The sequence below is a fragment of the Halichoerus grypus genome, chromosome 7 (genome assembly GCF_964656455.1).
Source record: "Halichoerus grypus chromosome 7, mHalGry1.hap1.1, whole genome shotgun sequence".
Classification (NCBI taxonomy): domain Eukaryota; kingdom Metazoa; phylum Chordata; class Mammalia; order Carnivora; family Phocidae; genus Halichoerus; species Halichoerus grypus.
The window spans coordinates 85,346,215-85,362,637 of record NC_135718.1 but is presented as its reverse complement, the minus strand read 5'-3'; the positions used below and the strand labels follow the sequence as shown (position 1 = coordinate 85,362,637).

Below are 16,423 nucleotides of genomic sequence, written 5' to 3'. Positions count from 1 at the left end.
TCTGTATCAGTAGGATTAGGATTATGTCGCTATTAGTGATCTTCCGTTGTAAAAGAGGAAAACAGGAGGGAAGAACTTACATAACTATGATCTGGTTGTCTTTCTGAATTAATACATGGACGAAGAACACCGATGTTTAACTTCTGTGCCTCAGACAACACAGTGGACGACCTACCTAGAGTCTGCCCAGGCCGAGACCCAGCTCTCGCCCTGTCCATATCACCTCTGCACCTCTGAAGGTAAGGACCATGCAGTTTTTACCTCTGTTTTCAGCACCTGACACCATGTATGCAAGTACTCATTGAATACTTGCTGAATAAGTGAATAACTTTGAATTTGTCCACTCATCGTTTCAGCATCTTAGAAAAGCCATTTGGTTTGAGTCTAGTGATTGGGGCAAATCAGACACTGGGATCTGTGTCAATGCCAGGCTCATGCCACAATGCTAATGACGTGTTCAATGTGACTTCTGTTTCAAATTTCCCAGCTAAATAGAAATAACTCCATCGCCAGGGCTCAGGAAAGGGGAAAAGCGTGGATCGCTGCAGAGCACGTGCATCATAGGAAGACAGTTTGGAAAACAATGCTCAGAGCTGTCATCTGGCCCCTGGGTGTTATGATATACTGTATACAAAGAAACCAGATTTCAGGAGGTAGATTCTCTCATAACATAACACAAGAGTTCTCAATTCTTACTTTTTTAAGAAAAAGAGTTGAAAGCAAGTAGCGTCCTAGGGGAGAGCAAACACCTCTGAGCAAGTGAGCCACACGTTGGAAGAGTCAGGAGGACGGCAGGAGAAGGCGACACAGGCTACAAACGGCATAGGGCACAATGTTCAGGACACGGACAAGGGTGTGCTCGACTGTCAGCCCCTTTCACGGGCTCCTCAGTGCCAGGCCTGCTCAACTGCACAGCTCTCAAGCCTCCGGCCATGGGGGGGGCACTCAGAGTGACCATCTGTCCATGAAACCACCTTCAGGGAAGTAAACCTGTGTTTGGCAGGCACCCAGAACCATCACAGGTTCCCTACCACTTGAGTATGGGACTTGCCAAGCATCATTCATGGAGTCCTCCGCCACCATGGAGAACAGCTCTTTGCAGGGCTTGGATTAGGAATCTGTCTGCTAATTTCTGGAAGCAGAACTTTCTTAGTTGTGTTATAACACGATTATCTTTCCATCCTCAGATGGCAGTAAGAGCACCCCAAACCAGCCCCGCGGAGTGTGAGAGGCTCCAGGGGGCACTTTCCAGATCTAGATCCAGGATGCTCCAGCAGGGCTGCTCTCATGCCGCCACGCCTGCGTGCACTCATACACGCGCGCGCGCACACGCACACACTCCACTCCCACCATCCTGTTCACTCTACTCATCCTTCCACACGCTGTCAGTCTGCATGCACTTCCTTCACCCTTTCCCAGCCACCCACGCTCCGCCCCCGCTCCCCTTCCCCTTCCATGCTCCACCCCCACCCTTTCCCCTTCCATGCCCTGCCACTGCTCCCCTACCCCTTCCATGCTCTGTCCCCTCCCTCCGCCCTCCTTCCACTCTCCGCTCCTGCTCCCTTCACTCCTACCCTCCTCCCCGCAAGCCCTCCCCTGTCAGAGGGCCTCTCACCTCATCAACCCACAGGGTTCCTTCCCTCCTCTGATTGCCTAGAGTTATTTTTTTCTACTGCAAAGGAAGCATCATTATTATAATACTTATTTAATGTTTAACTGCCCAGATGATTCAGATGGCCAGTGGGGTGTAGCCTTGTCTCTTGGTAGGGAGACATTACGTCTTGCCTTTTTGAATTCCTTAGTGTTCTCAATTAGACCCCGTAGTTAATGGCCAGACTGGCGGTATGAAGACGGGAATCTAGAAATGAACAACCGGAAGCTTTAAAATGAGATCTACGTAAACTACCTCATATTTGGTGATAAATGGAATTAAAATAGGGTATTACTATAATTCGTGCACTGATCTTAATTTTATCCACCAAAAGATTAACAGATAATGTTACAAAGCAAAAAAGCACACACACATTGATCTAATGAATCTTTTCGAGAGAGGTGCTGGAGCCTAAAGGGCCAAGAAGGGATAAGACAGAACCTATCACTTTATAGAAGGTAAGGAAAGACAGCAGCGTAAATGGGCCAGGATAAAATTACAGTTTCCACTTGACTGACCCTTTAAAACATTCTCTATGGCTTAAGTGTTTTATAAACGAAACTAAAAGACAAACCCAAACACCAGTCAGGTGGGCCCATTTGTGGCGTGGGTGCAGAGACACGTCTTTGCGCAAACCCTTCCCGTCCCCACTGGTGACTTCTATTCGCCCACAGCCCATGAGCTCCTTCTCAGCAACACGTCTCATGATTTCGTAGCAGTGGCTGGCTCTTCTGTCTCCCTTCCTACCACCTCATAGTCTCATCTTGTTCAGAATTACATCTGTGATGCCCCGCATCACAACAGTGAGTACTGTTGATCATATAAATAAGTAAATGTATAAAATAAGGAAGTGGCTTTGGCAGGACACATTTTACAGTCAAGTATGTGGCAGACCCAACTGCGAACAGACGTGCCTTTACAAGCATCTGTAAAAGGTTCTATGTTATACATAGTTGATCAAAAGGCTCAAATTCTTGAGAAAAATTCTATATGAAAAACTTCTATTCCACTTTTTTCTACAACTTTTCTTGATGGACAAATATGGCATTTTTATCTGTGTTTTTTAATGCCATTCTATTTATTTTATTTTTTATTAAAGATTTCATTTATTTATTTACTTGTTTATTTGCGAGAGAGAGATAGTGCGAGTGAGCTGGGGGAAGGGCAGAGGGAGAAGGAGAGCATCTTAAACAGGCTCCATACCCAGCACGGAGCCTGACAGGGGACTCAGTCTCATGACCTCTCACGACATCATGATCTGAGCTGAAACCAAGAGTCGGCCACTTAACTGACTGAGCCACCTCAGTGCCGTCCTATTCAAAGTTGTATGTACATAGCACTCTTATCCCTTTAAGAATAGGTTTTTCAGAAACGCTAAGCTAAAGTCATGAAAATACTGACGGGCCTGCTGTATTAAAAGAATTGGTTCCCTGCCCATAGCTTTAATATTTTCTCAAGTTTTTTAAAGGAGGGATCAGCCTCAAAATGTAGAACTATCTGTCTCCCCTCACACCCTGCAACCATATAACTGATGATTCTAAAGGATCAATATCGAGGACCACATAATTTCACAGTCAACTACTTCCTCGATTTAATCCAAAGTGGTCACGCAGCACAATGCTATCAGGATTAGCGTTCTGAAAATGGCTTTGGCCAGTCCTTCCCATAGTTCTGTGACTAAAAGACTCTTGCCCCTGACATAGAAAACGTATTTAGAAACTGCAGAAACACGCTGCAGAGGAATGTCCCCCAGTCCCCGAGCCCCACTGTCTTTCCCCATCTCTCTCTCTGCCCTCTTTTTAAAACAGTGAAACCAGATAATGTCAACAGCAACCCAAACCTGATAAAGGTAAAAAGGATCCATCACTTAACCCCTTTCTGGATCTGACTCCTTTTTTTACTGAGCTGTAACTGACATACAGCATTATATGAGTTTCAACATAATTTGGTATTTGTATATATTGTGAAATCATCACAATAAATCTGTCACCACCCACAGTTACAAAAGCTTTTTCTTGCCGTGAGAACTTTTAAGATCTCCTCTATTAGCAACTTCCAAATGCACAGCCCAGTGTTCTTAGCTACAGTCAGCACACCCTATGTACGTGACGCCCCCAGGACGTACTTCACAACTGGAGGTCTGACGGACTCCGTAGGTGACCGTGAATCTGTCCCAGGTACACAGTGGATTGTGGCTCAGCAACAGAAAGGAAAACTACGACACACAGCAGTTAGACGAGTCCTCCAACACTATGCTGAGTCGAAACTGCGGGACACTGGAGAGTACGTACTGTAGGACTCCATTCGCACAAGATCTCAGAGCAGGCACAACCAGCGCGCAGTTACAGAGCTCAGAGCAGCGACCAGGTCGGGTGAAGAGAGCAGGAACGAGGAGGAGGCAGCCGGAGGGGACATTCTCCATCACCCCGGAAAGAAACGTTCCAAGTGGGCCGAGGTGTGGACCACGAGGGTCACCGCCGATCAAGCTGTGCACTTCAGACTGGCGCATCTCCCTGTGTGTAAACTCTAGCCTCATCAGAAAAGGAGAGTGCTCTCCCAGCTCACTGAAAGCTCATTACCTACGAACGCGAACTCATACTTGGTTGCTCCAAAGCACTCAGTATTTCCTAAGATACACCAACATCACTCACCTGCAGTGCGCGTGGAGGAGACAGCGGAAGACACAGAACAGAAAGCACACGCAGGAGCCGGCCATGACACAGACCCAAAAATGTTTCACAAAACATAGTTTTCAAAGATCTACGCTACAGATCGACAGGTTCCCCCCTCGAGGAAAGGTCTGGTCTCCACATACTGATGGTCACCCAAACCACACGAACAGAGCTGGTAGACGCGGCCGCTCGGAAGCATGAGGAAGCAACTGCTTCATTGTCATAAAGGTTGATGACCATCAAGACTCCTGTTCAGGCAGCCTTGTCACAGATGTATCCCCCACAAGTAGTAACAGCAACTGCTGACGGAAAGTTTTACTGAACTTTGTAAGTCAAGGCCACCAGGACACCGAACCAACTGGTAGGCAGGCAGAAAGTGCGCGAGTGTCTGACGAAGAGCTCAACGGATGAGACAGGGACACATTATTTCATGTGCATTCTGGTTTTCCTTCTCTGACACATGTATCCTCCTCCTTTTGGGGAAATCAACACAAGCGGGGGCACTCGTGTGGGCTTGGTTGGATGCGAAGGCGAGCAGAACCTGTGCACACTCACCTGAAGCCGGCCACATGCTGCTGCATGGGCTGGTGTGGGAAACGGCCGGGCCACGCGTGGTGCAGGCAGAAGGACGGAGAGGGCTGCAGGCAGCACGCAGTCTGGTAGACGGGCGAGTGGCTGGGACACAGAGGTGCAGAATACTCGGAGCGTGGCTGCGTGCAGCACGAGGCCAGAGCAGAAGGCGCGGCCGGGCCAGCCTCAGGGCGGCCCTCTGGGTGACTGCTCTGGCCGGCCAGGGGCTGATGGAACGGGCACAGGTGGCAGCATGGGGACAACATCGTGGGCACTCTTTGGTGGCTATCCACGGGCAGAAAGGAGGACTTCACGGTGCCATTGACCTGCAGGCATCCATTCAGACTCACTTTTGTTTTTGGTGCCTCTCTGGGTGTGAGCTGCTGGGAGGCAAGGTCCCCATCACAGGCCGTGAGGGCGCCAGGCTTGGGGGCACTGGTTGCGCTGCTGCCGTTGCTCAGAACCACAAAATCACTGTTCCCGTTGCTCACAGCCATGTTCCAATTTCTTGGCCCTAAGAGAGAAAATGATATAAAACCAGCCAGTGCCAGGCAGGCAGGCAGAGATGCAGACAAGACAGGAAAGTTACTGGAAGGAGTCGAAATCGTGGAGGGAACGCAGCAGCCTCTACAGGGGGCCCAGCGGCCCACAGCACTCGGGCCCATAGCTGCTCTGTGCACCCACCTGTCCCTCCCCACCTCTGTTTTTAACCCTTCTCTCCCCGTGCTTGTCCTTGGTGTGAAGTATGGAGTAAGACTTGGCGCATTTTAGGAGCGGACAGGGAGAGAGAAGGCACCAACATCGCCCTTCGACTCCTCACCCAGGCATGGGGTGTTAGGACACAGGAGTAATGACAAAATGAAGGGCCACCATGAGGGCAGTGAGTTGTCAAGGTTAAGATAATTTGAATAATCTTAAGAACATCTCATGTCTTAGAAAGATCTCAAGAACATATGATTTTTCCCCTAAGTCTCTCAGGTCCTAGAATAAGAAGAAACAAAAGAAAATAAAAAGTAATCAGCTAAGCCAAGAATTGCTGCAGCCAAGATACCAGACACCAGAGTTTTTCCTCCTCAACTGATGACTATAATGCTTAAAAAATGAACAAGCCACGTAAGTTGCCAAGAACTTACTGCTTTGTCTTCTACATTATGTAGCATTGCTTGCACATGAGAAAATAGTATGAGCAGGATTTGCTTGAAATGAGATTTTTGTTTTTAACTTTTCTTCCTTTTACCAGAAGGTCTAGGCTTTCAATGTAAAGGAAAATTAACAAATTACCAGTAGCATGTTTCTGTCCCATCAACAAACAAAAGCAAAAACACACAAATTCCTCCCTCCCCACTCACCCACCTCACCTCTGACCACATGCACAAAATCTGGGAATTTGCAGTAAGAACAACGGGTCACCCACTGCCGGCAGTCTGTTTAACCAGCACGTGAAAGCCAACGAGAAAAAAGCAAGAGCCCGTGCAGCTCACTAGCCCTTCAGGCAGGGCACTCCTCAAGCAGACAGAATAGCCTCCAGAGCAGTCTCTCCCCGGTCTCTCCCCGCCTCCTGCGGTCACACAGGCACCAGAAGAAATCACCTTGGCTCAGTCTGAGCGTATGGTCATCCAATCTGGCAAACCTGGGCCCCTACCAGGAAGGTCCCGTGTGCATTCTCACCCAACACCTGCCCCATGGCAGGGGCATTTCTGAGCAGAGCGCACCACAGCGATGCGCAGTTCCAATCTGATCCTGGTGCCCAGAACACGCTGGGCACAAATTCAGCATCATTACTGTATTTACCTTTTGGACAGAAAAAGACTACTCAAACACATGCACAAATTCAACATCATAAGAGATGGAAGAATTACATGGATGTCAAACAATTTCTTTGTAAATTATTTTAGTGGAAAGACAAAGAATCTATAAAACATCAGAATATACATAAAACCGGGTGGATGTTGACTTCTCTCCTCCTGTCTTATCACTTCTGAAAGTGGTCACAGGTCCCAACCTCCTCTGCAGGGACAACGGGGAGGGGTCCTGAACATGTAGTAAAGGCAGTTTCCCTCTCTGGGATAGGCACCTGGCACAGGGTGCTGGTAGGCCCGCTGTCACCGGCCCAGGGGGAGGGCAGGGCCTCCCCTGGAGGATCTGTCACAGCAGCTTCCTCTCACCAAGAATGTATCCTCCCTTTTGCTAACAACAAAAAAAGCTGCATGCAAATCTCTGAGAACAATTAAGACATGAATCAGGGGGCACCTAAAGAGGCACTAGACTTTTTCCAAAGCCAAGTGAAATTTAAGATGCTTGTTTGTATGCTGAAGTGCAAGGCAGCCTAGAACGTGTAAGAAGCACTAGCCACAGGACATAAATGCGGTCACTTCCCAGAACCAGACACTCGTGGACAAACACTCCACACAGAGACATCACGGGCTCCTCTCCCCCCGACCTGGGACCCTTGCCTTCTCTCCAGAACTCAGCCCGGCTGCCCCAGCTCGTGGGGTCCGCAGCTCTGCTGACCCTGCCACCTGGAGGACCAAAGGGGGGATGTTTTCTCTGATTTGCTGGTTGGTTTTTACCATCAGGTTCGTTAATATCATCTCAGATAATCCATGTTGTCCATCAGTTCTGTCGATGCTAATCATAGCTGTCCTGGAAGTTATGCCGGTGCCAAGTGTCTAAGAACCACCTAATCCTCAAAGTTTTAACAAGAACCTGGGCTTTAGACAGTGTCCCAGCCTCTAGCAGCCTTCACAGCACCGTGATGTCCCTGTAGACTCTCCAGTTCCCTCTGTGTCCCCATCTCCCAACTGGACGCTTCTCCGGGGAAAGAGTTTTCTTCGTAACCAGAATCCCACGATCATTCTCTTACTTCTACTGCAAATGCATCATTAGGTGGTTACATAAGAGCTAAACAGACTTCTGTAAGCCGGCCAAGGGGCCTAATCACAGGTTATAACATTTCCCCCCACCATTGGTAAAATGCAGTCCAAGTGCCAAATCATGACTGACAAATGGATTTTTGGAACGTAACCTGTTTCTTAAATTGGAGACTTCTTTCAATGCAGTAGGAACTAGTAGAGAGTAAACAATCATTTGAACTCTGACTGGCTTGTATTTGAAGTAAGTCACATGAGCTTCTTATGATTCAGGTTCTTTAATCATAAAATAGGAACAATCAAATTGACTAAAGTTGTGAATTATAAGCAAAAAATAATTAAAAGCAAAAACAGAAAAAAATTATTCTAAGAAATGTCTGTGGATTAAGTTCAGTAGATGTATTTGGCCAGGAAAACAGCAAACTTTTGATCTGAAGTCAAGAATGGAGCCTACACCCTTACAGAGAAAGATCTTATTTCTTTAGAAAAAAATTTGGTCTGAGCCTAAGACAGAGAGAGCTAAGGGGAAAGCAGATGAGACAGAGGAAGAATCAACATAATAAAAAGGAACTATCATGACAGATGTAATGCCACGTGATTATGTCTGCAGTGAATTAAAGGAAGTTCTGGATCAAATGCACTGAACTGTTAAGTCACCCATTTTCCCCGCCCGTCACACACACAGGCAGCCAAAAGAAAGCTGTTCCTGAGCCACTGCTGGCCTAAGGTGTGACAGGGCCCCGTGGCCAGAAATTTGAGTGCATTTTCCTCTTGTTCATGAACATAATGCACCAATATCAATACATTCAAAGCCACTAATCCCACACCCCTTATTTTACCTCTTCTCCTAGCGTTTTTATATAGTGCTTCGGCAGTTTGGGGGCCATAAGGCCTTTGGTCAAGGACCATCTTCTGATAACATTTTAAAATTTAATTTCTTTTTTCATTGAGCCTCAGTTCTTCCCATGTATTAATCAGAATAATAATCAATGTCCATCTCATAGGACCACAATGAGAATGTAAAAATGTTCTGAAAACCATTAAGGGCTTAGAAGAGGAAGGAAAGCTTCCAGGTGCATTTGCGAGGCCAGCATTGCCCTGACAGTAAAAACACACAAGGACACTGCAAGGAAGAGAACTACAGGCCAATATCCCTGATGAACAGAGAGGCAAAAATCCCCAAGAAAATATTAGCAAACTGGATTTGACAATATATTAAAAGGATTATACACTGTGATCAAATGGGATTTATTCCAGGGACACAAGGATGGTTCCATCCTCATAAGTCAGTCAGTGTAATACACCGCATTAATAGAATGAAGGAGAAGAATCATACGGTCCTCTCAATAGTTGTAGAAAAAGCTTTTGACAAAATTCAACATCCATTGTGGTAAGTACTCTCAACAAAGACAGAACATATCTCAATGTAATAAAGACCACATATGACAAACCCTCAGCTAACATCATCCTCAATGGTGAAAATGTGAAAGCTTCTCCTTTACCATCAGGAACAAAAGAAGGATGTCTACTTGCGCCACTTTTATTCAACACAGTATCAAAAGTCCTAGCCAGAGCAATTAGGCAAGAAAAAGAAAGAAAAGGCCTCCAAGTCAGAATGGAAGAAAACTGTCACTCTTTGCACATGGCATGATATCATATGTAGAATACCCTAAAGACTCTACCACAAAACTGTGAGAATAAGTGAATTCAATGAAGTTGCAGGATATAAAATCAATACACAAAACCATAAAGGGCTGTGTATTTACCATGGAAGAATTATCATAACTGGCTGATTGAGTGTTAAGAATATAAAAAGATAAGGAATAAGGCTTCCTAGCTTTAAAGCCAATATTATGCTTTAAAAGAGCAGCTGAGGGGAGCCTGGGTGGCTTAGTCAGTTAAGCGTCTGCCTTCGGCTCAGGTCATGATCCCAGGGTCCTGGGATCGAGTCCTACATCTGGCTCTCTGCTCCACGGGGAGCCTTTCTCCCTCTCCTCTGCCCACCCGTCTCCCCCGCCTTGTGTTCTTGCTCTCTAATAAATAAAAAAATTATTTAAAAAAAAAACCAAAACAGTGGCTGAGACATCTGTAGCTTAGAAGAAACAGTGTGGGTGGATCTGAGTTTGAAAGCTGACTCCACTGCTTTCCACCTTTGAGAATGTGGGTCAAATTATTTACACTCTTACAGTCTCTACTCTTGGCTCTTCTTAGAGTTAAACTTCAAATGCAAATTAGCACAACCGTCTAAGAGAGCAACGTGGCACTCCTAATGAGAATTTTAAATACCCCCATCCTTTGACCATAGTACTACTAGGAATTTATCTTTTGGATATACTTGAACAATGTGTAAAGATGAATGCACAGATAAAGATGTTACAGACTGCCCCACTGTCTGTACCAGTGAAAACTGGAAACAATCTAAAATATCACCAATAGCAGACTTAAATTTTGTCGTATCTGTACACTGGGCATTCTGCACAATAAAAAAGAACGAGTTAGATCAGGCTATATTACTATGGAAAGAAGTCCAAAGTACATCTTTAAGTGTAAATAAAACCTAGCTACAGAACAGCCTAATATGGTATGAATCCATTTCACTGAAAAAGGAGAGAGATACATATATATGGTTAGGATACACAGATAGTTTCTAGAAAGACATACAAAATGCTAACATTGTTTCCTGCTGGAGAGCTGGACTGGGAATTTTGGAAGGGTGGCGAAGACTTCCATATTTCATTTTCTGTAGCACTTACAACTTTTGCTATAATTGTGTCTTCTTTATAGTAATAAAATATTAATAAAACATATAAAGTGTCTAGCACAGAGACTAACATTGCACAAAAGGTAATTATCATTAAAATGTAAAAACAGAAACAAAGTTATTTTACCTTAAAGGATAACTAAACATCTATTCAGTGGATGTGTTTTACATTGTTTATCTTCTGAAATATATCTGCTGTTACAATAACACCCCACACAATATACTGAGTAACTGGATGAAGCAGGAAATGAACAGGAAGCTGAGGAGTAAGAACAGATGATACAGAGTATTCAGGACACGTTTCCATGTTGGGTTTCTGGAAACACACATGACAATCTATTGGACCAAAGCTATCTATGAACCAAGAAAAAGAACCATGACCAGTTCCACAGGTAGCTGGCAGACACCGTGGACACTGCAGAGACCCTTCACTCATGTTTCAACATAGAGAGAAAAGTCATTGGAGTTCATGTGATTACAGGGATCACACGAACACCTCCTACTCTGGTTTGAGACCCAGAAAACTTACAGATTTAGCTGTAGAATATATAATTACGCATAACATACACAATTGGTATAATAAAAATAATATAGTAATACATATTTTTATAATATAAGGAAATTATATTTAAAAGACAGAAAGTAGGGATGCCTGGGTGGCTCAGTCAGTTAAGCATCTGCCTTTGGCTCGGGTCATGATCCCAGGGTCCTGGGATCGAGTCCCACGTCGGGCTCCCTGCTCAGTGGGGAGTCTGCTTCTCCCTCTGCCTCTGCCTCTCCCCCTGCTTGTGTGCTATCTCTCTCTCTCTGACAAGTAAATAAATAAAATCATTAAATATATATATTTTCTTAAAAAATAAAAGAAAGTAGTAGCTCATTGGATATATTATTGTATAACCACAGTAGGACCTGTTTGAGTTATGAAAATTTTATTCATCAACATATTGTATATGAAATAAGTTACAGGACACAGGGTCACAAAGGGGGCAATCAAACTATTTAGGTGGCCAGCAGAGCACAGAGATCTCTAAAGCATTGCTATGCAAACCTCATTGTAGCTACCTGGAATTGAAAGTCAGGACTGTGAGCATGGTCAGAAAACCGCCAAGTTAAAATCTAAAGGCCATGATGAAGAGAATACACAGACCTGTTCCAATCACCACAGTGACCTCTAGCAAAGCCAGCCCGACCTCTAACAAGGCGGGGCTCACCAGCTGGAGGAGCACCACCCCCACCCCCATCGACAGCTCCAGCATTTCACACGCAGGATCCCACTTGACTCAACTCTCAGAAAAACAGGTGTGGCAGGCATCGCCAGTCCGTTTTGCTAAAGAGAACTGGAGATCCAGAGTCTCAAATGGTAGGCCAGGAAGCCCGAGGCCCAGGGTTTCAGGGCTTTCTACTAAAGGACTCCATAAGCTCTATCACGTGTTCTAGAAGAACCCTCATCTTCGTCAGATGCATATCACCAAACCTAACAGTAAAGGGCAAGACAGGATCCCTAGCATGGTCCCATGCTTTCTAGCCAGTCACCTTTTTCAGAAGAGTGATGCTCCCCACAGCACAGTTTCACTGAGTAAAACAGAAAACACTAACCCAGTGCTTCTCAAACACAAGCATCACTTGCGGATGTTGCTACAATACAGATTCAGATCCAGTCCACCTGGAGCGGGGCAACAAGCCTCCAGCAACGTGCCCACACTGCTGGTCCCTGGAACACACCTCACGCAGCAAGGCAAACCACAGACTCGCCAGAGCATCAGGCCTCAGTTACGGCAAAAGGCGCACAATTCAAGCAGCACGAGTCAAGCAGGGAAAGGACAGGAGTGACAGAAACAAAGGTCTGCCGTTCCAATGAAGGCAGAGAACAGTAACACATTTTAACAGGAGAGATTCTAGTTGGTAACTAAGTTTAAGTACAGCTTAACAAAGAGCTACGGGTACAGATTTTAATCTTTCGGGTGCAACTCACAAATACGCATTAAAGCACCGTGCCCAGTTAACTGAGTGAGACAGTCTTTTTCCCTCAAGTGGTAGCAGATATTAGGGGACGGATGTATAAAGACACACCAGGTATAAAGGCATTCAGTCACCTGTATCCATTACTTATCAAATTTGTTTTAACATGAAATCGTTCGTCTAAAATGGCTTGATGCTCATCCCAAATGATGGCCTCGTTTCTGATCACTATTAATACTTGGTGCTGTGGCCAGAGCGTAGATAGCTTCTCCAACTGCCCATGGACAAGGAGTTGTCCTGCAGGCTCTTTCCTGGAGGGGCTGCTAAGCTGGCCTGCAGAAGGCCGTGTCTCAGTGATGTTTTTCCCCTTAAAGGGCTATTAAAACTGGTTTTTTTATCTTCTGTGTCAAGCGCTTTCCTTACAATACCTCTTTGTAGATATTACTAAACCCACTACAGAGAACCCGGGGGTTCAAAGTATTGAAGTGTAACTGATCTAAATCACAGGATTGGGATTCCGCCCCGGACCAGCCCGCCAAGGCTCTCTGGCTACCTCAAGATGTCTCCAGGGCAGGGCCCAGCTCTGAGAGCTCCGATAGGACCCCTGGAAGCTAAAGATACAAAACCCAGTCTGAAGGTCCGCATGAAAAATAGCCTCTGAATTCAAGATTTCCCAAGACATTTTCAGAAGGTACAATTCAGAATCCAAGAGTGTCAGAGACATATTTCACTGAACTAAGAAGTGTTTTCCCCTGCCCTGGACCTGTGACTTTCGGGACTAATTCTGTTTTCATTTGTGGCTGGATGTAACACGTGTACAATAAATCATCTCTTCTGCTGTCTTAGCTGAAGGGAAAAAAAAAAAAAAGAAGTGTTTTCCATCCATGCATCATGTTATGCAAACCTGAAAAGCAAGTCATGCAGCGTTTGAACAATTTCAAAACGTAACTGTGACCTGACAGCGAAATCTGTATCTTTAATCAAAGACGCAGGCTTGTTAAGGAACCGACAAGATGGGTCATACGTGAGGAAATAGAATCTTCTCCCCTTCTGAGACAAGTTCACGAACTTCCTACCACTAAGCTCTCCTTCAACAAGAATACCTAGCAATATCTTCACTTAATCACCGATGAGGATTTCAAATGTTACAAAGAACTCTACAAAAATAAGGGAGTGTTGCTATTGTTCCCCTTCCTCAGAGATGGCGATAAATTAGAAGTTATCTCCCCCGAGAGGCAGTGGTACACACTAGAGCGCCTGTCCCCTGAGCACACATTCCGCGAGAGCCCCCTGGGTGCTACACTATGCTCTCCCCACACCAGGAAGAAGCAAACTGAGTCCAGGAAATCTGAGAGTCACAGTTCACTCTTACAATGAAAACGTAACTATGTTCTATTAAATTTATATTATTGAGAAGGTAGTTCTGATTTATGATAACAAACACCACCTTTGAAAATGAAATCTAACATTTTTATATAACCTCTTTTAATATACACAGTCGATACTGATAAAGACATCAATAAACTGTAAATGTGAAATGTTTCATCATTACAACTGTTCATGACATTTACAAATAGCTTCGTGATATGGAAAAAAAACGGTCTGATAAATTGTCCCTCCCAGATTTACAACCCAAAAATATAAAGGTTACATAACCTTAGGCAGATCTTACAGTGTCACAGCAAGTCTGAAAACGCTGTTTGGGAAGCAGTCCTACGGCCAGCTAAGAGTCCGGTCGTCCAAGCAGAGACCCACGTGGGCAGGCGCCAGGGCCTTCCGGGCTGCAGAAACGCCAACCTCCGTTCTCTCGTGTGTTTTACATCCAATGTGCCTTTGGTAACAGGTCTTACCTGGGAAGGAGAATGTAAAATAAAGCTTCTGTTTTACATCTGGGATACATGATAGCCAAGAACATCTTTTTAGCATGAACGCTTGTCTCCTGAAATTCCTGTTTCACGAGAACTATCACTGCATTGCGGTGATGAGGACAGTTTTCAGAGATCCCTTTTCCAAGTTCATCCACAAAAATTATCAGTCTGCACGATATGCACCACGTCTCCCCACGCTCACGATACAGTGCCCTCTCCACACATCTATGCCCTTCAAAAAGAAAGGCTTCTTGTATCTCTGGGTTTCAATTTCACATGAGTTCACGGGTAAAATTAAGACTATGTAAAATAAAACCAGAGGAGTCTTCTGTCATATTAGTATTAATCAAAGGTCTTTGACAAAAGTTCTGGAAAGCCCTCTGATAAGGGTTCATCTAACCTAGGAGCTGGCCACGACCAGCCTCTAAACTTGGCCACAAGTCTGGAAGGGAATGTAATATATACAACAAATGTTCACAAAGTTATGAGTCTATTACAGCGCTCTCAACCCTTTCTGCACTTTAAAATCACTTTAGTAATTAAAAAAAAAAAAAAATTACAGACCCAGGGCCTTGGCCCCAGAGGTTCTGACTGAATTCATACTGGAATGGACTGTGGTCATTAGCATTTTTTAAAAGCTCCTCAGATGATTCCAATGTGTGGCTAGGGCTGAGAATCACTGATTTATACTTCTTATTAATTAATGCTGATCAAGTCATAAGAGCAACCAACGGTCACTCAAAATACTCAACAGGCAGAAAATATTGCTTAAAATGCAGAGTGCTGCTCTCTACTCAAACACACGTAGAACCGGTACTCCACGTGAGATGTGCTTTAGAGCATTTAGATGGTCTTTCTCTAACAGTGAAGAGTACTTCTGAAGCTGTAAGGGTGGGGACGAGGGCACAGTAAGGACAGTGCCTTTGCCCCACAGTCTGAGAGACAACGGCGCAGAATTCACGCGCATCGACACTGAGAAAAGGTGAAACGTGGCATCACGTGGCCTCAGACCCACGGATCATTTGACTGAAGTTTAGGATACAGCCCATTTGACTAATGAGTTTATTTAACCTTCAAGATAAATTAGGTCCCCAGCCTCTTGTCAATCTTCAAAATGAAGTCCCAAGCCCTCGTATTAAAAGAGCATGTTCCCTGAAGTTTTGTGCCAAGAAAAACAAAAAAAAAGAAAAGAAAGAAAAGAAAAAGATATTGCATTTTAAGCATCTTAAACGTTCTAATTCTTAGATCAGACAGCCGTCAGACACTGATAAGAATTACAGGGCACTCTGGCAATAAGCAGCAGCACCACCCCCGACCCACCCCCCACCTCCCGCCCCCTGGTGACAGGTCTGTGTTTAGGCCACAGGATTTCATCTGAAACTACTGCCTCAAGTAAAATCACCACACAACAGGCACCCTTGCAATTGGCAATCCCTCTGGGACACTGTAGCTCTTGCCCGGCAGAAACAGGATCGTATTACGGAGCTTAACTGATGTGCTGAACAGATCACAAGTAAGCTCGAGGACACCAGGAATGTTAATACTTCACACATCTCAGAAACTTAAAACTGAGCAGCTAGCTCAAAGGAAAAACACGCCACCGAGATAAATCAAATCAAGAAAATTCAACTCCCACATATTATGAGGCAAAAGAATGTGAGAGAATTTTTCAAATGTCTTCCACAACACAGAAACCGAGATCAATCACCATAAAGGACTCGGGTTGTCTCGTTTAGATGGTAACTGTTGTTTTTTAACACCACTCTTGGAATTATCTAAGCTTTCCCCACAAATGCTAACGTGTCTGATAGCAGGCCCCACGCCCTGCTGTTCTGTGACGTCTGAGCAGTAACAAATCCAATTTCCCTAGAGTGGCGCCCCAAATGGGCTCTTTACCCAGAGTCCAGCAAACAGCGTCTCAAGGGCATCCTTCACTCTACTGAGCAATCCCTCCAGGTACTTGTATCAAACACAGTTAAACACACCCTTTTACTTAAAGAACTCTGAGATTTACCTGAAGCTTAGGAAAACATCAAATTCGTAAAGCCTTTTTTTCTTCCTTGCTTTGGATC

The 16,423-nt window shown here is 44.9% G+C and overlaps 1 protein-coding gene across 15 annotated transcripts in view; it reads right to left on the bottom strand.

Annotated features, from left to right (window-relative positions):
* The window catches only part of DISP1 (dispatched RND transporter family member 1), a 179,284-nt gene that overhangs the window by 39,664 nt on the left and 123,197 nt on the right, over window positions 1-16,423 (bottom strand). For 2 of the 15 annotated variants that reach the window (XM_036109010.2, XM_078077817.1), the window contains exons 3-4: window positions 14,156-14,328; window positions 4,879-5,407 (exon numbers count right to left, since the gene is read on the bottom strand). In XM_036109010.2, the coding sequence (XP_035964903.2) occupies window positions 4,879-5,390 (512 nt within the window). In that variant the 5' untranslated portion in view covers window positions 5,391-5,407; window positions 14,156-14,328. The other 13 variants (XM_078077816.1, XM_036109007.2, XM_036109014.2 and 10 more) reach the window with 12 other exon arrangements.